This window comes from Gorilla gorilla, chromosome 11 (assembly GCF_029281585.2).
Source record: "Gorilla gorilla gorilla isolate KB3781 chromosome 11, NHGRI_mGorGor1-v2.1_pri, whole genome shotgun sequence".
Lineage (NCBI taxonomy): Eukaryota > Metazoa > Chordata > Mammalia > Primates > Hominidae > Gorilla > Gorilla gorilla.
The window spans coordinates 40154624-40179102 of NC_073235.2; the positions used below are offsets into that span (position 1 = coordinate 40154624).

At 37.4% G+C, this 24479-nt stretch overlaps 1 protein-coding gene across 1 annotated transcript in view; it reads left to right on the forward strand.

Moving 5' to 3' along the window:
- The window catches only part of THSD7B (thrombospondin type 1 domain containing 7B), a 913367-nt gene that overhangs the window by 865500 nt on the left and 23388 nt on the right, over positions 1–24479 (forward strand). Inside the window, exon 21 of the mRNA XM_019021646.4 lies at positions 12554–12699. Within this exon, the coding sequence (XP_018877191.3) occupies positions 12554–12699 (146 nt within the window). The remainder of the gene's footprint in view (positions 1–12553; positions 12700–24479) is intronic.

The following is a 24479-nucleotide window of genomic DNA, read 5'->3' on the forward strand; positions in this document are numbered from 1 at the left end:
AAAGATGAGTATTTGCTACTTGCATTTATTTGCGCCCAACCTCAATTTTTTTTTTTTTCGCGATACAGAATCTTGCTCTGTTGCCCAGGCTGAAATGTAGTGGCACAATCTTGGCTCACTGCACCCTCTGCCTCCTGGGCTCAAGCAGTCCTCCCTCTTCAGCCTCCCAAGTAGCTGGGACTACAGGCACATGCCACCTAACCTGATTAAATTGTGTATTTTTTGTAGAAACTGGGTTATGCCATGTTACCCAGGCTGGTCTTGAACTCCTGAGCTCAAGCAATCTGCCTGCCTCGGCCCCCCAAAGTGCTGGGGTTATAGGCATAAGCCACCCCACCCAGCCCCAATCTCAAACTTTAAAAACAGAATTGAGTGGTACAAAGAGGAATAGGATACATGGCCCTTGAATTTTTAAGCACCTACCCTCAAGACTGTGCCAAGGCAGCCTCTGTGGGTGTATCATGTTATTCCCCACCATCCCCAAACTTCTTCCCCATTCTAGCCTTCCTGCTCCAGTCTGTTGGCACCACGCATCCCTAACCATCACACCTGTGGTAGATAGTAATATTATTAAAATAAGATAATTCTGTATTTAAATCATGCTTGAATCCTCATACAGCACAACCTGAAAAACAAACAGTAAATGAATAGCAGTAATCAGAAGCAGGAATGTATGGTATAGATGAACATGTTTCTTAAGAGACCAAATTGTGGAGCTGCAAAGGTTGGAGACTATCATTAGGAAACATCAGCAGCTTGCCTGTTCTAAGACAAAGTGCCAGCAGCTGTCTTTTGTAGGAGCCGCTTTCTCTTTTCGAACGGGTTGTAGCAATAGGCAGAGACCACAGGAAGAGGTAGAGTTTACTTAGTCACATTAAAGTGGGCATGCGAGTTACCTGGGAGTCAACCTTCAGCAGCTGCAGTTCTCAGCTGATGTCTTTATCAAAAACAAAAGTTCGCACAATTATCCTTTTTTCTGCATTCGCTGAGTTGTTGGGCAAAACCTGGTGTGCTGGATGTCCCTGATGCTTCCCCATGAGCCACACTTCATCATCAAACCCACAGAACTACAACGATCTGAGGGGAAGTTTTGAAATGAGCTCTTACTTTATTTTCCAAGTGTCTGGATTGCCTCTTTAATGTACATCTGATGCTTGGCATATACTTTCTAATTGTGTTAAAGATCTCAAGGTCAGAACAGTTTGAATCCAATTTATTTCAATTTAGAGAGAGACTGATTCTAAGCTTCCACTAAGGGATCTTTTTAGATAGATTTCAAAGATCAAAGCTTGTAATAGAAGAGTTTAATATTTGGGTTAGTCATGTTTTTTGTCTCTTGAATTTTCATCAGTTTAGTGGGATGTAGAACTCCCTAAATTTAGCATATCATGAATTATTCATAATTATTTAACTGATAACACTCTAAGAATGTTATTAAATCCAGACTATGATTTCTTTGTATTTTATATTTTTTAATTTAATGCATATGAGTTTATAATATTTTTATATCATATCACCCAGCCTACTTCTTGTGTTTCCCAGACGGCATATAATTTTCTGTCAACTCTAGCCCATAATGAGAAAATAATTTTGTATTAACTCCAAAACACAACAACAACTTTGTGACTTCCAGCTTTTTTTTCTGGGTTTCAAGGGCAAGCCAATAACTTTAATTTTTGGTATCTGCATCCAATTTGATCAATGCATGGTATTCTTGATTGGGCACAGTCTGTCACAATAATTCAGACTTATTTACTGCATCAAGTAATTCGTTCTTATGGCAAAAGAACAAGAAGCTAGGTAGTGCAATGGAAGAAAAAGAATAGACAAGAAACTCGACGATCTGGGTTTTAGAGTCAGCTTTTCCATGGCAAGTTGTAGGATGTCGCACCGCTCACTCATCCTGTGCAGAACTCTCTTGCACTGTTTATATCTATAAAATGATGAAATATTAGAGGGATTACTTTTTAATACCTGTTGGTCAAGGGTATAATTACTGATGCTAGGAGTATGTTAGTAATTCTTCACAACAGTACTATGAAGTATAGACCTAATTTTACAGATGTAATGATAGGCACTGATGTAATCTGCCCAAGGTTACATAGTTTGTCAGTTGTGGAGGATGGATTTGAACCCAAGTTCAGGTATCTCCAAAGCCCCCATTTGTTCCACTATGATCGTGTACATCTGACACTCTGTATCATCTATTGTGTACATGGCCCTGGGTTGCGTGCTATATCACTATAAAAATTATTATAATTTATAGATATATTTGAGAATAGGCAGAGAAAATTGGCCATAGGTTGGAACACAAAGGACAGTGAAATATATTAATGCTTTAAGAAGCCCCTCTGAATTTTAAACCTTCTAAATATGTTCTTGCCTCGCAACCAATAATGTTTCATGTTATGTAGTTTATCTAATAGGGATATAGCTGCCAATCTTACAGAGAGGTAATGTGTGACTCTGATGGTTTTCTCTAAAAAGGGTGTGAAGATTAGCTCCAAGATTTGCAAATTCACTCTCTCTCACCTTCTTGCATCCCATGGAAATTGCTCATTGTGGGTATTGCTGCTGTTTATAGGTGTTACAGTGGTCCCTCAAGTTGTGTTAGTTTTTAATGGAACTGAAATGTGATTGTTGAAAATAGAACTGGAGGTAAGCGGTCAGAATGCATATACATACTCTACCATTGAAAAATCTGGAGTTATTTATATCCAAGCAATTTCAAAAGTGCTTAATCTTCTGCCATAAAATGCCATAAAAGCAATGTCAAAAGTGCTTAATCTTCTGCCATAAAATACCTATCTAAGCCCCTTGACATCACGGCCTTGACTTTTAAAGTGGTGGTCTTGTTACTTCCCATGTACCTGGCAGAGATGTGATCCTGGCTTGGACTAGAGTCTGTTTTGCTCTGAAAAGCCTATAGAATGTTTATCTTGCTTAAGTTGGATCTTCTCTAGGATAAAAGGGTATCCGGAGACCTGAAGCAACTTTCATATAAGCCAAGGAATCCCTCTATAGGGGAAGCTGAGGGACTGTATCTCTGGGTGTAGAATTACTGCTGCATCAATACCACACACGTGCTAAAGAGCTGTCTTTAGTTTGCAGATCAGGACTGTAATTTTCCTCCACTCTGCTATACTGGAAAATAGGCTTGATCCCAAATCTATATCCACCAGTAATATTTAAAATAAATTTTGCACTTAAAATAAACTTGGATAAAAATTCCTGATATTTGTTAAGAGAAGTGAGAAGTACAGCTTTAACCACTTTTTAGTAGATGTCCAGCCTAAAAAGCCACATGAAATTAACTAAGCATTTTATACACAACCTGATTTTCCACTGCTTTCAGAAATTTACTGTGATGAGTACCTGAAAGCAAATAAAGAATTGTCATAGGAGAAAGGTGTTAGCACAGTCACCTTAATTCCTTTTTGCTAAAGAAAATATGGAGTGTACAAATACATATAACAAATTTATTGCAAAAGATAGATCTAAGTGCAATTCTCAAACTAGTTTGAGTGGCCTAATAACTAAAGCATAGTATCTGATACCTAAGATATGGATTAGATGAGATCTATTGGAAAGCATATGTTTTTGGAGCAAGACAAATCTTTGTTCCAAACCTTCTACCTGTATCATTTCACAAAAAATATTTAAATTCTCTGAGCCTCAGTTTATCATATGTTAAAGGGGAATATTAATAACTATGTCCTGAACTCAGCCTGAAACCGGGGTTGATAAAGTGTTTTATGTGACTCAGAGAGTAGGGGGAGGAACTCTTAGGGGCAGGAGAGTGAAGAAAGCAGGATAAGGAAGAGAAAAAGCTAAGCAAGAACGTATGATATCATTTGTATATCAAAGCACATTGTATTCCCTTAATTAATTTAGTGCCTTCCTCCATAATGAGGACTGTTTTTACAATGACAAAAGGTATCATGCAATAAAATGCCTTAAACACAGAAATATATATGACTAAAATTAACTTAGATTGAACATGGCCATCTACTAATGAGGTTTTGTTAGTATTCCTTTGCTTCTTTTTCACTTATGTTGTCATCCACTAGTATTTGCTATTGTCTAACACTAGGTCACAGGTACCAAATGCTTAAGAATAAATCCATAGGGGGAAAACCCTTGAAAGTGGAAACCTTTTGTTCATTAACCTGATTTTGGGGTTCTTATCAGGAAAGACCGTCATTAACTTCAGTTAAGTGACATTGCACCCCATTCTGCATGGTGTTTTAGTTGGCCAACCCCTTCTAGATGTTGGTTTCTGGGTGATCATTTTCTGCCAATGATTGTGCATAAACTTTGGAAATTTAACTTATGTTCAAAAGAAGTGATGTCCACGTGGAAAGCAAGCCAATAATAATGACATTCATAGACATGCTGGAAGCTCAAAGTTACTTCATATACTACTATTATTGCTTTTATATATCTACAGTGCACTGGAGTTTATAGGTATATTTATGTAAATTGCTCAGATATTTTATTCAATGAACTATTTGATTCCAGTCAATAGGAACCTTCTTCGACAATCTCTCTATTATTCTTATATTTCCTTTTCCATTATCTCTTACATATATACTTTGCCTGGGCCATATCCAAATTGGCCAGAGCTACCAAAACCATAATTTCCAGTAAATTCAATGACTATGTGTCAGGGCCACAGAAGAATTGTTGTTTACAGCATGGCTCTCTAAAGGGCATGGTGGCTGGCTACTTTGATTGGAAAGTATAGTCAGAATAGGGAATTACTGCATTTGACTTCCTTTCTTTTTCTAAGTGTATACATTGACAAATGTTTACCAGTTTTGAGATTTGCTTGAATTGCTTAAAATTTCCTACATCTACTTTGTCAGTGGAGCCTCAAGAGGGAAGTTTGACTACTGCCTAATTCAGTAGGAATATGATCTAGTCTGATATGCTTTAAACCTGTATGCAGGCACTAAGATTGGCCTCTCTGTTTCTGTTTTTGTTTTTACAACCTGTATACCACCTCACTGTCTATTATTTTTTCTAAAGATCTTGCCATTCAATCCTTTTTGTTTCATTGCTAGTGATTATTGCTCATATAATAATAAGCTCAATATCAATGTCGTTTATAATGAGGTCCCAGTATTCTCCAGGGAAAAAGAGGAAAAGGCTCAGAGAGGAGAATTACTAGCAAATAGCAAATTTACCCTACTATGATTTAGGTCTTTTTTCCATTGGAAACATATTTTATAGGGAGTGTCTTTCTCTGTTTTGTAAGCTGATGAGTGCACGAATAGAGAGTCAACTTCTGTTCCTTCATCTCAGTGGGCATTGCTCATTCAGCATATTGTCCATATTTATGATTGAATTTAGTTCCCAATTGATGCCTATTGTCATGTCTTATGCTGTTATTGAAAAACATAAACCCAAGCAAGACAAGTCCAGAAAGTTTCCAAGGAAATTCTTCCCCTCTGACTTTGAAAGCATGAGGATATGTATGGCAGCAAGCTTCACTATTACTCTGAGAACAGAAAGAGTCCAGGATACAGTGTTAAGGGATTTGATGGGTTGGGACCTGGCTGAGTAATTATGTATTTTATAATTTCATTCATTTAATATAATAAGCCCAGTAAAATACAGCAGACACAGGTAGCATGTTTTACGTACTCATTACAGGCATGTTTCAGGGCCAGTTCTAGGAATTGATATGAGAGTATTTGTTAAAAATAAATGTTTAGGAAGAGAAAAATAAAAGCAGTTACCATATTTAAAATATTCCGCAAGTTTCTTTTTTTTTTTTTTAAATGGAGTCACAGGCTACAGTGTAGTGGCACGATCTTGGCTCACTGCAACCTCTGCCTTCCAGGTTCAAGTGATCTTCCTGTCTCAGCCTCCGAATAGCTGAGATTATAAGTATACACTACCATGTCTGCTAATTTTTGTATTTTTAGTAGAAATGGGGTTTTACCACGTTGGTCAGGCTGGTCTCGAACTCCTGACCTCAAGTGATCTGCCCGTCTTGAGTCCCAAACTGCTGGGATTACAGGCATGAGCTACTGTGCCCAGCCCCTTGCAAGTTGCTTTTATACAGTATTTTTTATTTGTATAACCTTTGTGACACATATCCAGGCAGTCCTCATCATCTGATATTCTTCATCTGAATCTGCATTACTGTGAATTCCATAGACAGCCAAGCCCCTCATAACATCAAAATATTCATGAACAAACTTATCATTTACAGAACCTTTGCCCAGTCAACAAGCTTTCTCCATTAACACACATGTTCTATCATTGCAAATCAGGGGATTTGTTGGTCAATCTTTAGCTGTAAATTAAATGTCTGCCCACTACAAAGGGGATACAATATGGAGTGATCTTCACACCAAAGATTAAAGGGAGCCCTTGGAAAACTGATGATAATTGACTCAACAGCCAAAAACTTGATGTTCAAGCTGTGAAATTCAGCTATGAAACATCAGGATCTCTTACAGCTATCATAAAATTATGTAAGAAATATCAATGAGCAATTTATTATTTGTCCTAATAACAAGTGCGTAATTGTAATCATAATATATATGCTAGTGGATATTAGATAAAATAAACCCACTTGCATTCTTTTAGTTTCAGAAAAAAAGTCTCATTTAAATATTTTTTACTATTTATTTAAAATAATTTAATTCCCATTTAAAATAGCTTCACTTTTAAGTGGCATTTTTTTTTCTAACATGAATTGTCTTCAAGTAATAAAGACTTTTTGTATTCTCAGTTTTATTTTACAGAAAATTTATGCTTAGAAGAGTTAAAGTACTTGTATGTAGTCATATCATTTACTAGTTGTTAATTGGAGAGAACTATTTCCAACTAGAAACTTTTAATGCCCATTCCAGGCCTCTCTCCACCATATATCAGGTTTATTTTTTAACTTTCTGTGTTTTTTCTATAGATATGAGGTCTTGCTATGCTGCCCAGGCTGGTCTTGAACTCTTGAACTCAAGTGATCCCGCTGCCTCAGCCTTCCAAAATGCTGGGATTACAGGCGTGAGCCACTGTGCCTGGCACATCAGCTAGTTTCAAATTCTCTTCCTCTCATGTTCCATACCACACCATACTTTTATCTTTAATTTGGCCACATCCTCCACTGCTTTCTCTCTCCCATCAAAACTCATCATTGCCAAAACAATTCCTTCAGGCTCCTGCTGTTAGGATTTCTTGATAGAATAATTATTGCTGGGAGATAGCTGCTTGGTTGAATATTCCATCCTTTCTGAGATCTGGCATCCCAAGTAATATTTGACCACTACCCTGGGAGGTGGCAGACCTCTTTATTGATAACATCCACATTCCATGTTATTAGATTTTTTTTATTTGAGGGATACATTTTTGGTTCTTTAACTTATACAATCTAAACATCCCTGACCTAAATAGAAAAAGAAATATAGTAAAAGATAACAGTTACCCAACAGAAGCATCAGGTCCAGTAATTTTCTCTTACACTTGCATGTACTTATTAGCAATAGTTTTTGCTGAAGTTTAACATGAACCAATTAAACACAAAATACATCAAAATGCAGATTTACTATATATGTTCCTTGGTTTCAAAAAATATTCTTGGAAGTCATAGGCATTGTTTGGAAATCTTCTCTTTGTGTTTGGATACCAAAAGCAAGAGAAACCATATGGCTGTACTTCCAATGAATGGTCTTGAGACTTCATTATTTTAAAAGTAATAGCATCATTTTTTTTCTTTTGCATTTATCAGCTTTTCTCTACCTTTATGTCCAGCAGAACATATCTGTCACCTTAATGGAAATAAATAAAATGGTTCTATAGTATTGGCCCTCAGCATGCCATCAATTCAAAACAAGCTTGAAGTTATTTGGTTATAATGAAATAGAGTCTCTTTGGCCATGATAAAGGTGACACCACATTGTCATTATCCTTACAAATATGGATGGAACGGCCTGCAATTATAATGACATTAGGATAATAGGTGTTTCAGTCAAGAGAATAAACATTAAAGTTATTATAAAACTTGAAGAGTATTTAAGCAAAAAATTAATGTGAAATCTTGTGCCAAATGTGTTCATCTGGCAGGGACAACATTTGATGTGAATGATATCTGACCTGTATGATTTGAGTGATGCTGGGAAGAACATCTGTCTAAACGTATACACTCCATGCAAGAGCTCTGTGCCCAGGGTTGCAGAATAAGCCCTTGCCTATATTATCACTGAAAGAAATTTTACCGCTGATATGGTTTGGCTGTGTCCCCAACCAAATCTCAAACTTGAATTGTATCTCCCAGAATTCCCACGTGTTGTAGGAGGGACCCAGGGTGAGGTAACTGAATCATGGGTGCCGGTCTTTCCCGTGCTATTCTTATGATAGTGAATAAGTTTCATGAGATATGATGGTCTTATCAGGGGTTTCCGCTTTTGCTTCTTCCTCATTTTTCTCTTGTTACCTCCATGTAAGAAGTGCCTTTCACCTCCCACCGTGATTCTGAGGCCTCCCCAGCCATGTGGAACTGTAAGTCCAATTAAACCTCATTTTCTTCCCAGTCTTGGATATGTCTTTATCAGCAGTGTGAAAACAGATTAATAGAGTAAATTGATACCAGTACATTGGGGCACTGCTGAAAAGATACCTGAAAATGTGGAAGCGACTTTGGAACTAGGTAACAGGCAGAGGGCTCAGAAGAAGACAAGAAAATGTGGGAAAGTGTTGAACCTCCTAGAGATTTGTTGAATGGCTTCGACAAACATGCTGACAGTGATATGAACAATAAAGTTCGGGCTGAGGTGGTCTCAGATGGAGATGAGGAACTTGTTGGGAACTGGAGGAAAGGTGACTCTTGTTATGTTTTAGCAAAGAGACTGGTGGCATTTTGCCCCTGCCCTAGAGATTTGTGAAACTTCGAACTTGAGAGAGATAATTTAGGGTACCTGGTGGAAGAAATTTCTAAGCAGCAAAGCATTCAAGATGTGACTTGGGTGCTGTTAAAAGCATTCCATTTTAAAAGAGAAACAGAGCATAAAAGTTCAGAAAAATTTGCAGCCTGACGATGCAGTATAAAAGAAAAAGCCATTTTTTTTGAGGAGAAATTCAAGCCAGCTGCAGAAATTTGCATAAGTAGCAAGGAGTCTAATGTTAATCCCCAAGACCAAGGGGAAAATGTCTCCAGGGCATGTCAGAGAACTTCACAGCAGGCCCTCCCATCACAGCCTGGAGGCCCAGCAGGAAAAGTGGTTTTGTGGGCCTCGAGACTTGGTGCCCTGTGTCCCAGCTGCTCCAGCTGTGGCTGAAAGGGGCCCACATAAAGCTCGGGCTGTGGCTTTGGAGAGTGGAAGCCCCAAGCCTTGGCAACTTCCATGTGGTGTTGAGCCTGAGGGTGCAAAGAAGTCAAGAATTGAGGTTTGGGAACCTCTGCCTGTATTTCAGAAGATGTATGGAAACGCCTGTGTGCCCAGGCAAAAGTTTGCAGCAGGGGCAGGGCCCTCATGGAAAACCCCCTCTAGGGCAGTGCAGAAGGGAAATATGGGGTCGGAGCCCCCACACAGAGTCCCTAGTGGGGTGCTGCCTAGTGGAGCTGTGAGAAGAGGGCCATTGTTCTACATCCTCGTGAATGGTAGACCCACTGACAGATTGCACCATGTGCCTGGAAAACCTGCAGACACTCAATGCCAGCCCATGAAAGCAGGCAAGAGGGAGGCTGTGCCCTGCAAAGCCACAGGGATGGAGCTGCCCAAGACCATGGCAACCCACCTTTTGCGTCAGTGTGACCTGAAAGTGAGACCTGGAGTCATAGGAGATCATTTTGGAGCTTTAAAATTTGACTTTTGACTGCCCCACTGGATTTCGGACTTGCCTGGGCCACATAACCCCTTTATTTTTGCCAAGTTCTCCCATTTGGAATGGCTGTATTTTTCCAATACCTGTGCCGGTATGTATTGTATCTAGGAAGTAACTAGCTTGCTTTTGATTTTACAGGCTCATAAGCAGAAGGGATTTGCCTTGTCTCAGATGAGACTTTGGACTGTGGACTTTTGGGTTAATGCTGAAATGAGTTAAGACTTTGGGGAACTGTTGGGGAGCCATTATTGGTTTTGAAATGTGAGGACATGAGATCTGGAGGGGCCAGGGGCAGAATGATATGGTTTGGCTGTGTCCCCACCCAAATCTCAACTTGAATTGTATCTCCAGAATTCCCACCTGTTGTGGGTGGGACCCAGGGGGAGGTAACTGAATCATGGGGGTCGGTCTTTCCCGTGCTATTCTTGTGATAGTGAATAAGTCTCATGAGATCTGATGGGTTTATCAGGGGTTTCCGCTTTTGCTTCTTCCTCATTTTTCTCTTACCACCACCATGTAAGAAGTGCCTTTCACCTCCCATCATGGTTCTGAGGCCTCCCCAGCCATGTGGAACTGTAAGTCTAATTAAACTTCTATTTCTTCTCAGTCTTGGGTGTGTCTTTATCAGCAGCATGAAAATGAATTAATACAACCACCATCTAAAATTCCTTGTACATCTCCTATAAAAGACTTAAATAGGTAGCTATCTTTGCTGTCTTGCTCATGTCTACCCAGCAGCATGATTAATGAAGCAGCTACTAGAGTAAAACTGCTTTGAATCCTGTTCTGCAACCTACTTTGTTTGTTTGTTTGTTTTTTTAAACCCAAACAAGGGACTTAAATTCTCTGAGCCTTAGTTTCATCATCTATAATATGAGAAAACAGTAGAATTTTCCTCTTGGGTTGTTATCACTATTAAATGAATCCATGCATATGAAGTGTTGAAAATATTGCCCAACACATGGTACTAGCTCAATCAATGTATTGATATTATTATATCACACATTTGCATATAACATAATATCACATCAATAGTTTATGAAAATATAAATTAAACATATAGTCCACTTACTTAATGTCTGTGAAGTACCATGTTAGGCACAGAAGTATAAACCTTAAGAAATTTAGAAGCCAGTGATTAGGACACCCTAGTTTTCTTCAAGGATACTCTCAGAGAGTTAATTTACCACCAAATCTATGATAATATTCTGGTGGACAGTAAGAGGTCTAGTTCTTTGAAAGTGAGTCACCCTTACTTATCACTAAACTTGAAGGTATCTGTAATTGTTTCTATCCAGGGTTTTCAAGTAAATTCTATCTAGAAGCGAAGTCCTCACTAGCTTTCCATTTCTCTTGGGATATAAATGTAGAATCTTTGACATCAACTAAAAGACTCTGCTTTTAATAGCTTTAACAACATTTTCTCAAGCCCTTCTCACTGATACTCTCTGCTCCAGCTGCACTGGCTTCTGTCAGGTCCTCAGATATATGATCCTTTGCACCTCACCATCTCTTCACGTGCTCCCTCCTCTGTGTGGCATACTCTCTCTGCACATCTTGTCTGACTTACATCTTTTCAGATTTCTGCTTAAAGTTCCACTGCTCGTGGCAGTGATCTCTGATTCCTTCTCAGAATGGGCTGCCATTCTAATGCATGCTTCCACAGAACCCTGTTTTTCTTTTAACATTTATCACAAATACAATTACATAATTAACTTTATAACAACATTGGAAGTCCATCATATTCACAAATAACTAATAGTAATTAAATTATATGTGCTGAGTTCTTCATCAGAAAGAACAAGAGTGAGTAGGAAAGAGAGAGTGAGAGTGAAAGAGTACAAGAGAAAGAGAGAAGCACAAACAAATAATGTAGATTATTCCATCACTATTCCACTTGATGAGCTGATGACCTAATGCCTAGGAGGGGGCAGAAGATGACATGGGAGCACTGCTCTTTCCTGAGCGATTTTTACTAATCAATTGTCTTTCATTGCAGAACAGGAGACTAGTATTTGAACATATGTTTTTTAAACATCTTGGTTCCTTCATACAAGCCAACAACTTTATCTTGTGCTCGGTGAAGAAAGAAATTGGTTCTAAACCTCTGAAAAAAAGTATCTGTTTTGAATTAATTAAAAAACACTATTGGGACCTTGGGGTAGCACCTTCCTAGGGAATTTTTTAGGATAATTTGGATGATGTGTGATTTTTACCTTACTTGCTCATGTTTAGTATGCTCATGCTCATTGCCTCACAGAAGAGACAATGCTCACTATTTTGGTTTAATATTTGTAATCCTGGCTTAAAATATGAGGTCTTTGACGGTAGAGGATACATCTGGTAATTTTACTACTGTCCATAGCACACTACAGGATGCCTTGATCATGCTAGAGCTTAATAAATAAATATTTATTAAATGAATTGACAGTCTACCAGTGTTTACAAGATCAGTCTACTTGGCAACAATAGAAAGTTTGTACTTTGAAGACTAAAAGAAGTAGAAGACAGAATTTCAGATCCTTTAAGCATTGTGAAAACCTAGATAGCCTGTGTCTCGTGGAACTCTAAATGAAAATGACAGAAAAACTAAAAGTGGGTTAGGACAGAGTTCAGTCTATTAAAATGAAGACTTACGTGTATAAGGCAACATTCTGTTCTTCAGGTCCTTTTCCAAGCCAAACTAACTGAAAAGCTGATACCTCCCTTATCATTTTAGGTCGAATGAGCCGGACTCGATTTATCATTATGCCAACCCAAGGAGAAGGACGGCCATGCCCCACAGAGCTTACCCAGCAGAAAACCTGCCCAGTGACCCCCTGCTACAGCTGGGTCCTTGGCAACTGGTCTGCATGTAAATTGGAGGTAGGTCATGTAATGACAGTTAGAGAAATATTCATCAGTATATTCGAAGCACTTGTCTGGTCAAACCTATGCGCTGATGGAATAAATTTCACAGCACCGGGGGTCTGGCACAATGTATTTTTAATGCAATGCAGAACATGGAAAAATACAACCAAATGGCTTAACCTCATGCAGAGTGATATTGCTAGGGTAATAAACGGCCATTCATTAAGCACTGATTATAATAGGACAGGTCACAGATCCTTCAATCTCCTTGGCATCCTTAAGAATTCTATTATTTTATTGGCTTGTTGGGAATATCAAAGGATTATTTAATTAGGCAAAAATCCTGATGCTGTGAAAATGCATAGCTTCCTTTAGATTGTTTAAGAAATTTAGATTTCTTAAAGAAGCACTTTTAGGGTTAGACAAAATCTTGCGTATGAGCAGAAAACCAAAAGTGTATGAAGTTATATTTTAACATTATTACATGAACCATGGTTACTACATTTTCCTCAATGATTACTTTTTTATTGGCCTTACAGATAAATGCCTAACAACATCCTAGTATATCGCGTACCAAGAGCTTTTGCTAGATCAGCAAAGATCCTCTACTGCATTTTCTCTCTGGCTTCTTGCTTAAGAAAAAGCACATTGCTTTTCCCTATTTTCTTATCCTAGTAGTTTATCCTTAGTTCATGTTCCAAAGCATACTTTAATTAGGTAACAATAATTTTGATTATGCATTAAGAAATCTGCAGAGTATTCTCATAGAGATGTTTAGTGTTCCTGTCAGGATGACATTGTCAGGCAACATTATTATCTTGCAAAAGTTAAATGCCTATGTATTTTAATAGGTCCCAGAGGAACACAAATGCGTGGTACATTTGTTCAGTCTCATTTTTAGAGAAAATAAGGTAACCATGCTAATTAACCAATTCAGAAGTAACTTAATAGCTTTAAATATTAATACTTTGTCTACTAGTCTAAATTCTTTCCTAAGTATTCAGCAATATTTAAATGTTGTTTGGACTCACTTACAAAAATTGAAGGAATATTGCCTCTTATCATTGGGACTGCTTTGACAGAATAGAGAAAATAAGCTCAAAGAATTTAGAAAGCCATTTCAGGGGAAGGGAGAGGAAAGTTCAATGTTAGGAAGAAGAGAGAGGACAAAGGATGGGAGGGAGGGAGAGACAGAGGGACAGAGAACTGACAATGTCCACACTCCAAGTTTTACCAAAAATACAACTACTACTGTACCTTACCTGTTTTTGGCACTTTCTCTTTTATCTTCTCAGGTATCAGGAATCTGTATCTTTGAAAGGCAAGTCTACCAACTTGTTCTATAGGAATATTATAGGAAAATGCCAAATGCTATGTTTTGCTGTCAAATGTTGAGCTTTTACAAAAACAATAAGGGCAAGAGTGATGGGTGGTGGTCATTCTCTGTAGTGGTGCTGGTGATGGGTGGAGGGTTATGGCATCTATTGGAAATACCTAGTCTTGAAAGCCCTGACAAGGCTTCTGGAGATCCACCAGAGTAGGTGATTGGTTTTTGCTTCCAGAAACTTCAGAGTTGCCCCAGATTTCTAGATAGAGTGAGTCCCGTTCACTGACATTTCTAGTCGGGAAGAAACTCTGGAGCTAGACTTAATCTATGCAAAAGCTTCAATAAACAAGTCTATAGTTAATTATTCTAGGGTGGGCACTTACCCAAACAGTGCCGATCAGCATTCGTCCCCAATAATTTAAAATGAAATTGATCTCATTCCAAGATACTGTAATCAGAAGCTCTTCACTGCCACATTTTTCTACCTTATAGATGAAGTCAGTCACTCAGAAGCAAAAAGCCCACCGAAAATGACATAAAGTAAAGCAGAGGTGCAAGAGAAAGGGAATCATGACAATATCTAAGTTGAGTTTTTCCTGACTTCCAGCTACATTCCTACTTTTCCTGCAGCCTGATTGTTAACTCTTTGTGAGATAGGTAACATCATATCTTCTTTAAAAATTTACTATACTTAAATGTATATATAAGCTGGATTTTTTAAATTACTGATCAAAATGCACGTGGGCCTTTTTGCACAAAGGAAAAACATCTTTCTAACGCTGCATTTGTGCTTCCTCTTGTCCTAGCATGTCCTTGCCTGCCAAACACAAGTTGGGATCTCATTCAATGAGGGTGGTGATGATATTTAGGTGGCTGCTTGCCTTCACAAGTATCAACCCATAATAAAAGCTCGCGTGGGGCACAGTGGGTGTGCCAATTCTGCCAGTGTCTTATGTGAAAAAGGAAGTATTTATCCTCAGGCATCACTTTCTTTTTTAGCATTTCCTAACTCTTCCCGAGTTTCTCAGCTGCTAACACATATACACACATATGCTCATAAATCTGCTTGAGGAGCTCAGATTCTGGAGTCTAGCGGCCCTAATTTTGGTCATGGTTCTGCCAATTTTTAGTTCTGCATTTCTGGCCAAGTCTATAAAGTCTCCAAACATCTGTTTTCTTTTTTATATAGTGGGGGTAGCAGTAGTACCTATTTCGCTTGTTATGTGGGCAGGAAGTAGATAAGTTAAAGTACTTTGCATAGTAATAGACATAAGAGCTCAATAGTTATAGTTAGTATTATAATTTTTATAGTTTTATTAAAACTATGATTATGATTATAAGCACCATCTGCCTATTCACATTAGGCAGTAATGCCAATTCAAAACAAAACTTCTATTAATGCTCTAGGCAATGGAGAGTTAACGAGAGAACCTGTGCCATTTCCAGTCTTTCTCTTAGAAACCTGGGTCTATTTTCAGGCCGTAGTGTGTAAAATCTCTTGACTGTGGATGAGTGAATGTTTGCTTTATGATGGAAATTATTAATCTGATGCTGATTTCTCTTTACATTGTGGCTGTTGTTGTCAAAGGTATAAGCAATTAAGGTTGAATATGGACTGATCCCAAGATACATACTAGGAGCACACTGTTATTTGTCTTAGTTTTTAAAGTGATCTGCAGCATAAGTTTGTTTCCTGTTATTTCTTCACACTCTGTCTCATGGTGTGTAAAAAAAAAAAAAAAACACTTTAATAAACTCCATATTTTACCTAAGGGTCCATGTATCAGTGCTTTCAAAACTTTCAAATTTAATGTATGTTACAGTATCTTTAAACTCTTCTTTCCAGGTACACAAAGTCTAATACTCCACAGTAAAACATACACCTAGACAATTCTGCAATGAATCTATCATATGGAATAATAAGTTATAAGTGAGCCCTCCCTTCCCTGGAGTAATTTATACCTATTGTTTTTCACTCTAGGAAATAAACATTTACTAGAATATTTGCTTCGAATAAATCTACTATGAATTGATTTTGAACTTCCACTTATCTCCAAAAAAATGCATTTAGATTTAAAATTATGGTGCTTTTTTGGGACAGTTTCATAACAGGCATAGAAATTATTAGAGCAATTATGAATTACTGATAAAAACAAATGTGGGAACGACTGTGTGCTGTGGGCTGAATGTTTGTGCCTCCTCCTCCAAACTCACATGTTGAAACATAACCCCCAATGTGATGGATTTCAGAAGTGGAGTTATTGGAAGGTGATAAGGGCACGAGAGCTCCGCCCTCATGAATGGTATTAATGTCCTTATAAAAGAGGCCTGAAGGAGCTTCTTCTTCCCTTGTACCATTTGAGGACACCCAGAAGTCACCATCTATGAGGACCTGGCTCTCATTTAAACACTTCAGGTGGGGCATGGTGGCTCACACCTGTTATCCCAGAACTTTGGGAGGACAAGGAAGGTGAATTGCTTGAGGTCAGAAGTTTGAGACCAGCCTGAACAACATGATGAAACCCCATCTCTACTACAAATACAAAAAAAAAAAAAATAGCTGAGTGTGGTCGCACGTGCCTGTAATCTCAGCTACTCGTGAGGCTGAGGCAGAAGAACCACTTGAACCTGGGAGGCGGAGGTTTCAGTGAGCTGAGATCGCCCCACTGCACTCCAGCTTAGGTAACAAAGTGACACTCCATCTTAATAATAATAATAATAATAATAATAATAATAATAAACATTCACTGGCACCTTGATCTAGGATTTTGCAGCTTCCAGAACCATGAGCAATAAATTTCCATTGTTTATATAAATTACCCAATCTAAGGTATTTTATTGTAGCAACATGAACAGACTAAGAGACTATCTTAGATAAATAAATCATAATTCCTCTGAACACTTCTTTAAAAGAGGGTACAGTGTCCCTAATGTTTGTGACTGCTCAGATTCTTTAGATTTAAAGTTGCTACAACTTCATGTCCTCCAAGTTACCCTTTTTCTTTTGCTCCAGTATGTCTTTGAGTCACAACTTCTCTATGTTAAGAAGCTTTATGAGCAGCCATTCTATACCATCCTGCACCCTCCAGCAGCTTATCCGTGACCTTCCCTTGATGCCCAACAGCTGCTGTCACTGTACCCTGGCATGTCCGATGCCCAGCTGACCCATAAGCCCAGGGATCACTTGCTCCATGTCCTGGAATGCTGTCATGACTGCTTTAGCGGGCCACCTTGTCCTACTTCTGCCTCTGCAAGAGCTATAGCAGCTCTAAAATCTAGACAATGCAGTTTGGGAGTCCTGCAGGGGAAGAGGGATAAGAAGGAGGAGACACTCAGTTTTCAAGTGCATAGTTGTCAGACTGTCATCTAATAATGGATTGTAGCATGTAGCATACCTGACTGCAGCAACAGAGGTGCAAAAAGACTGGGAAGTTTGAAGGCCTGAGTCCCTACTCCGATCTCTCTCTGTCTCTTTCTCTCTCTCTCCCCCCAACCCCCCCGCCCCCACTCTCTCACTTCTCTTATTCTCCCTCTTGTTTAGTCTCTTGCTCCCACCTTCACTTTTCTTCTTTGTCTTAGCATCCATAGCAGCAGCAATAGTCACAAAGCCTCTAGCTCTTCCACCAACTTCTGGACTTAGTGAAAGCTGATTAACACAACTTGGAAGTACAGAGGAGTTAAGACTTCCTAAAATGACCACTGATCAATAAGAACTGGATCCTAGGAGTTGTTGACATTTAAGTGCCTCTCCTTTCTTTCCTCTCCTCCCTGCTCTTCATGAATGGTACTGAGACATGGTGATACCCCATGATCTGTCTGGAAGATGATGTGAGTAGCCAAGAAACCAGCTGTGCTTGTTTGTGAAGCTGAGGCCAGCTTGGTAACACACTACCTCATGTTAGCGTCCCCTCCTTTCCTGCTTCAGTTATATTTTACCTCTACTCTAGCCATACTGGGATTGCTTCTTAGTGTGAAAGTTTTGCCTTGGACTCTGTTTTCTAGAATATCTACATGAAAACAGAGTTATCAACTGAAGTTATCCAAATATCTAATGGACTTATTTGAAGTGTGAACACCTGACTAAAATCGAAGATACTCATCTCATGAGTGCCTGACAAAACTTTATTTTTTATTTTAGAACTATATTTTTGATACATAATAGATGTATGTATTTTTTGGGTATATGTGATAACTTAGTATATTCATATAATTCGTAAATATCAAGTCAGTGTAATTGGGATATCCATTACCTTATATATTTTCCTTTATGCTAGAACAACTCAAATTATTCTCTTCTGGCCATTTTGAAATATATAGTAGATTATTGTAAGCTATAGTCACCCTACTGATCTATCAAATACTGGGTCTTATTTCTTTTATCAAACTATATATTTGTACCCATTCATCAACCTGTCTTCATCCCCCCTCCACCCCTAGCGTTCCTTGCCTCTGGTAACTACCAATCTTAACTCTCTATCTTTGTGAGATCCACCTTTTTAGCTTCCACATATGAGTCAGAACATATGATATTTGTCTTTCTGTTTGGCTTATTTCACTTAATGAGCTCCAGTTCCATTTATGTTTCTGCAAATGACAGGATTTTATTCTTCCTTATGGTTGAGTAATAGTCCATTTGTATACATTATACCACGTGTTCTTTATCCATTCATCCATTGATGTGCACTTAGGTTGATTCCATAGTTTGACTATTGTGAATTGTGCTGCAATAAACATGGCAGTGCAGTTGTCTCTTCAATTTATTGACCTCTTTCCCTTCTCTTGAGTATATAAACGTGTGTGTGTGTGTGTGTGTGTGTGTGTGTATGTGTGTGTATGTGTGCGTGTGTATTCAGTAGTAGAATTTCTGTATATGGTACTTCCATTTTTAGTTTTTTGAGGAACCTCCATACAGTTTTCCATAATGGCTGTACTTAAATTCCCACCAACAGTGTTCAAGGGTTCCCCTTTGTCCACATCCTCACCAGCATCTATTATTACCTGTCTTTTTTATAATAGCCATTTTAGCTGGGGTAAGATGATATCTCATTATGCTTTTGATTTACATTTTTCTGATAAGTACTAATGTTGAACTTTTTTTTTTCATATGGCAGTTGGCTATTTGCATGTCTTCTTTTGAGAAATGTCTACTCAGGTCTTTTGCCCATTTTTAAATTGGATTATTTGGGGGTTTTTTTGCTATTGAGTTCTTTGAACTATTTATTTATTCTGGTTATTAAGTCTTTGTCACATGGGTAGTTTGCAAACATTTTCTCCCATTCTGTTGGTTGTCTCTTCACTTTGTTGATTGTTTGCTATGCAGAAGCTTTTTAGCCTGTTGTACTCCCATTTGTCTATTTTTGCTTTGATTGCCTGTGCTTTGATACCTGACACAAAAGAAAAAAAAAATCTTTTCCCAGGCCAATATCCTGGAGCATATTCCCAAAGTTCTTTTCTTCCAGTAGTTTCAAAGTTTCGGTTCTTAGGTTTAAGACTTTAATACATTTTGATTTGATTTTCGTGTATGTTGAAAGATAGAGGACTAGTTTTATTTTTCTGCATATGCTTATCCAGTTTTCCCAGTAATATTTATTGAAGAGACTATCCTTTCCCCACTGCATGTTCTTGGCACCTTTGTCAAAAATGAGTTGTCTATAAATGCATGAATATAAATCTGGATATAAATCTGGGGTTTTTATCATGCATATAAGTCTGAGTTTTTTATTTTGTTTCATTTGTCTAAGTATCTGTTTTTATGCCAGTGCCATGCTGATTTGCCTACTACAGGTTTGTAGTATATTTTGAAGTCAAGTAGTGTGATGCTTTCAGCATTGTTCTTTTTGCTCAGGATTGCTTTGGCTATTCAAGATATTTTGAGTTTCAGCTGGACACAGTGGCTCACGCCTGTAACCCCAGCACTTGGGGAGGCTGAGGTGGGAGAATCCCTTGCCCTCAGGAGTTTGAGACCAGCTTGGGTAACACAGTGAGACCTAATCTCTGCTAAAATTAAAAAAAAAAAGTTAGCCAGGTATGGTGGTGGATGCCTCTCATCCCAGATACTCGGGGGGCTAAGGTGGGAAGATGGCTTGAGTCTGAGAGGTCGAGGCTGTAGTGAGCCCTGATTATGCCACTGCATTGATATTTTGAGTTCCATATACATTTTACGATGTTTTTCTATGTATGTGAAGAATGTCTTTGGTATTTTGATGGGGATTGCACTAAATCTGTAAATTGCTTTGGGAAGTATCATCATTTTAATACTAGTTCTTTCAATCCATGTGCATAGAATATCTTTCCATTTTCATATATCATCTTCAATTACTTTCTTTAGCGTTTTATGCTTTTCCTTGTATAGCTCTTTCACTTTTTTCGGTTAAATTGATTTGCAGGTGTTTTATATCCTTTATAGCTATTGGAAATGAGATTGCATTCTTGATTTATTTTTCAGATTGTTCACTGTTGGTGTATATAAATGCTGCTCATTTCTGTATGTTGATTTTGTATCTTGCAATTTTACTTAATTCTTTTATCAGTTACAAGAGTTTTTTGGTAGAGCCTTTAGGTTTTTGTAACTATAAGATCATATCATCTGCAAACAAAGCTAATTTGATGTCTTCCTTTCCAACTTAGATGTCCTTTATTTCCTTCTCTTGACTAACTGCTATGACTAAGACTTCCAGTATTATGTTGAACAAAAGTGGTAAAAGTAGGCATCCTTGTCTTGTTCCAGATCTTAGAGCAAACGCTTTCCATTTTTCTCCATTCAATACAATGTTAGCTGTGAGTCTGTCATATGAACTCTTTACTATTTTGAGTTCTTTTTTCTTCTGTATCTAATTTGTCAAGAGTTTCTATCATAAAGGGATACTGAATTTTATCAAATGCTCTTCAGCATCTGTTGAAATGATCGTATGGTTTTTGTTCTTGCTTCTGATAATGTTGCATGTTATTCCTGCACAGGGTGTACCATCCTTACATTCCTGAAATGAATCCCACCTGATCATGGTGAATGATCTTTTTAATGCATTGTTGAATTTGGTTTGCTAATATTTTGTTGAGGATTTTTATATTTATTTTCACCAGTGATACTGGCCTATAGTTTTCTACTTTTGCTATGCCCGTTTCTGGTCTTGGATCAGGGAAAGCTGGCTTCATGGAATAAATTATGAAGTATTCCTTCCTCTTCAATTTTATTTAAATAATTTGAGTAGAATTGGTATTAGTTCTACGTTAAATGTTTGGTAGAATTCATTAATGAAGCCATCAGAGTCTGGGTTTTTTTTTCATGGGAGACTTTTAAGTACAGCTTCAGTTTTCTTACTTGTTATTCGTTTGTTGCCATTTTCTATTTCTTCATGGTTCAATCTTGATAGGTTGTGTATGTCCAGAAATTTATCAATTTAGTCTAAGTTTTTCAAATTGTTGGCATCTGGTTGCTCATAATATACTGTAATTATTATTTGTATTTCTGTGATCTCAGTGTTTATGTCTCCTTTTGGGGTTCTGATATTATTTATTTGGGTCTTCTTTCTTTTTTCTTAGTCTAGCTAGAAGTTTGTCAGTTTTGTTTATTTTTTTTAAAAAAACAAAGATTTGATCATTTGATCTTCTGTATGGTGAGACCACTTTGACTTACGGCTACTCTGATGTATATGATTTTGTCTTTCTACTAATTTGAGGTTTGGTTTGTTCTTGCATTTCTAGTACCTTGAAGTACATCATTAAATTGTTTATTTGAATTCTTTCTACTTTTTCAATGTAGACATTTATTGCTGTAAAATTCCCTCTTAATACTGCTTTTGCTGTATCTCGTAGATTTTGGTTTGTTATATCTCCATTTTCATTGTTTTAAGAAATTTTTACATTTTCTTAATTTTTTAATTTATTCGTTGGTTATTCAGGAGCATGTTGTTTAATTTCCAAGTATTTGTGTAGTTTTTAAGGTTCCTCTTGTTATTTATTTCTAGCAGCATTCCCTTGTGATCAGAAAACATACTTGATATGATTTCTACTTTTTTGGATTTGTTGAAACTTGCTTTGTGGCTGAAGATATGGTTTATTCTGAAGAATGTCCTATGTGCTGATGAAAAGAATGTATATTCTACAACAATTGGGTGAAATATTCTGTAAATATCTGTTACACCTATTTGGTATAATGTAGTTTAACTCTAGTGTTTCTTTGTTGATTATGTGTCTGTCCTGTCAATTACTGAGAGTGGAGTGTTGAAATGTTCTACTATTATTGTATTGAGATCTCTCTTTCTCTCTCTCTCCCTTTAAATCTATTAATGTTTTCTTTATATACTTGGGAAGTCCAGTGTTGGGTCTATCAACAATTGCAGTTGCTATATCCTCTTGCTGAATTGACACCTTTATCATTATATAGTGACCTTCTTTGTCTATTTTTACAGTCTCTGATTTGTAGACTATTTTAGCTGATACAAATATAGCTGCTCCTTCTCTTTTTGGTTTCCAGTTGCATGGAATATCTTTTTTTATTCTTTCACTTTCAATGTCTTTCACTATATGTGTCTTTATAGGTAAGGTGAGTTTCTTGTAGACAGTATATACTTGGGACTTGTTCCTTTATCCGTTCAGACACTCTATGTCTTTTAAATGGAAAATTGAGTCTATTTACACTCAGTATTATTGATAGGAACTTGCTACTGCCATTTTGTTGCTTGTTTTCTAATTGTTTTGTAACTCCTCTTTTAGTTTTTTCCCCTCTTCCTTTGTGGTGAAGTTATTTTCTCTGGTAGTATGTTTTAATTTGTTGCGTTTTACTTCTGGTAAACCTATTATAAGTTTTTGCATTATGGTTACCACGAAGCTTACAAAAATATCCTGTATGACAAGTTATTCTGAAGAGATGACAAGTTCACTTAGATCACAAAGAAAATAATAGAAACAAACAAAAAAATTTACACTTTCACTTTGCCCCCGACATTTTGACTTTCATTTTTCTCAATTGACATATTTTTATATTATCTATTCTTAGGTTGCTGTAGCTGTTATTATTTTTGATAGATGTTTATTTGGGGCTTCAAATTCAGTTATGAGTGAATTGCACACCACAATTACAGTATTAGGATATTCCATATTTGTCCATGTGCTTAATTATTCCTGTGATTTCATTTTGCACATTTGTGTTTTGTTCTTTCAAACTGAAGAACCCCCTTTAGCATTTCTCATAAAAGAAGTCTGGTGGTGGTGAATTCTCTCAGCTTTTGTTTGTCTGTAAAGGACTTTATCCTGCCTCTATATCTGGAGGATAACTTTGCTGGATACAGTATGCTTGGGCAGTGGATATTTTTTCTTTCAGAACTTTGAAAATGTCCCACTCCCTTCTACCCTGTATGATTTCCACTGAAAGATCTGTTGCCAGATAAGTGGGAGCTCCTTTATATGTTGTTTGCTTATTGTGTCTTAAGGTTTTTAAGGTCCTGTTTTTCTCCTTCACCTTGGAAAGTTTGATTATTATGCGCCTTATGATAGTCTTATTTGGGTCATATCTGTTTGGTGTTCTCTGACCTTGCAGTACCTAGATATTTATATCGTTCCCAAGTTTTGGAAAGTTTTCTGTTGTTTTTATTTGAATATGTTTTCGATGCTTTGCTCTAGCTCAACTCCCTTTTGAGCACCAATAAATCCTAGATTTGGTCTTTTGGGGTAATTTTCTGTATCTTGTAGGCAGTCTTCATTCCCTTTCATTCTTTTTCTCCTCTGACTGTGTATTTTCAGATAACCTGTCTTTGATCTCCCTAATTCTTTTCTCTGCTTGATCCATTCCGATTTTGAGAGCCTGTAATGAATTTTTCAGTTCAGCAAATGTAGTTGTTTCAATATTTCTATTTTTTAAAATTATTATTTCAAACTGTTTAATTTCTCTGATAAATTTCTGAATAGATTTTCTGTGTTATCTTGGAGATCATAGAGTATTCTAGAAATTGTTATTTTGAATTCTAGCTCAGAGAGCTCACATATCCATGTTGTTAGGATCACGCACTGGTTCCTTTCTTTATTCATCTGGGGTGGTCCTGCTTCCCTGTTTCCCTTGTTTTTTTAATGGACGTACCTCTCTGTCTTTATGTGGAAGGCTTAGCTATTAATTCCAGGCTTGTCAGTGTGGCTTGTTTTGGTTTTTACTGGATATTATTTTTTAGTAATTCTTCATAATTTAACTGTTGGTTTTCTTTCTTTTTTTCTACTGGTAAGTTCTGGCCTTCTTTTCAGCACTATATAGCATCTTGAGCCTAGGTTTGCTTTGCTTCAGTAAACAATTAGTGTGCTGCCTATCATGAATAGGGGAGGTCCCCAAGGGGATATCCCAATAGTGTGAGAAGGCTAGGTAGGTGTTCATGCCTAAGGGATCTGTGAAACCAACCTCCTAAAGTGTGGTACTGCTGAACAGCCACTTTGACTTGGTATCTCCTTTGGATGAATTACAGAACAGAGTTTTCAGAGCTGGAGG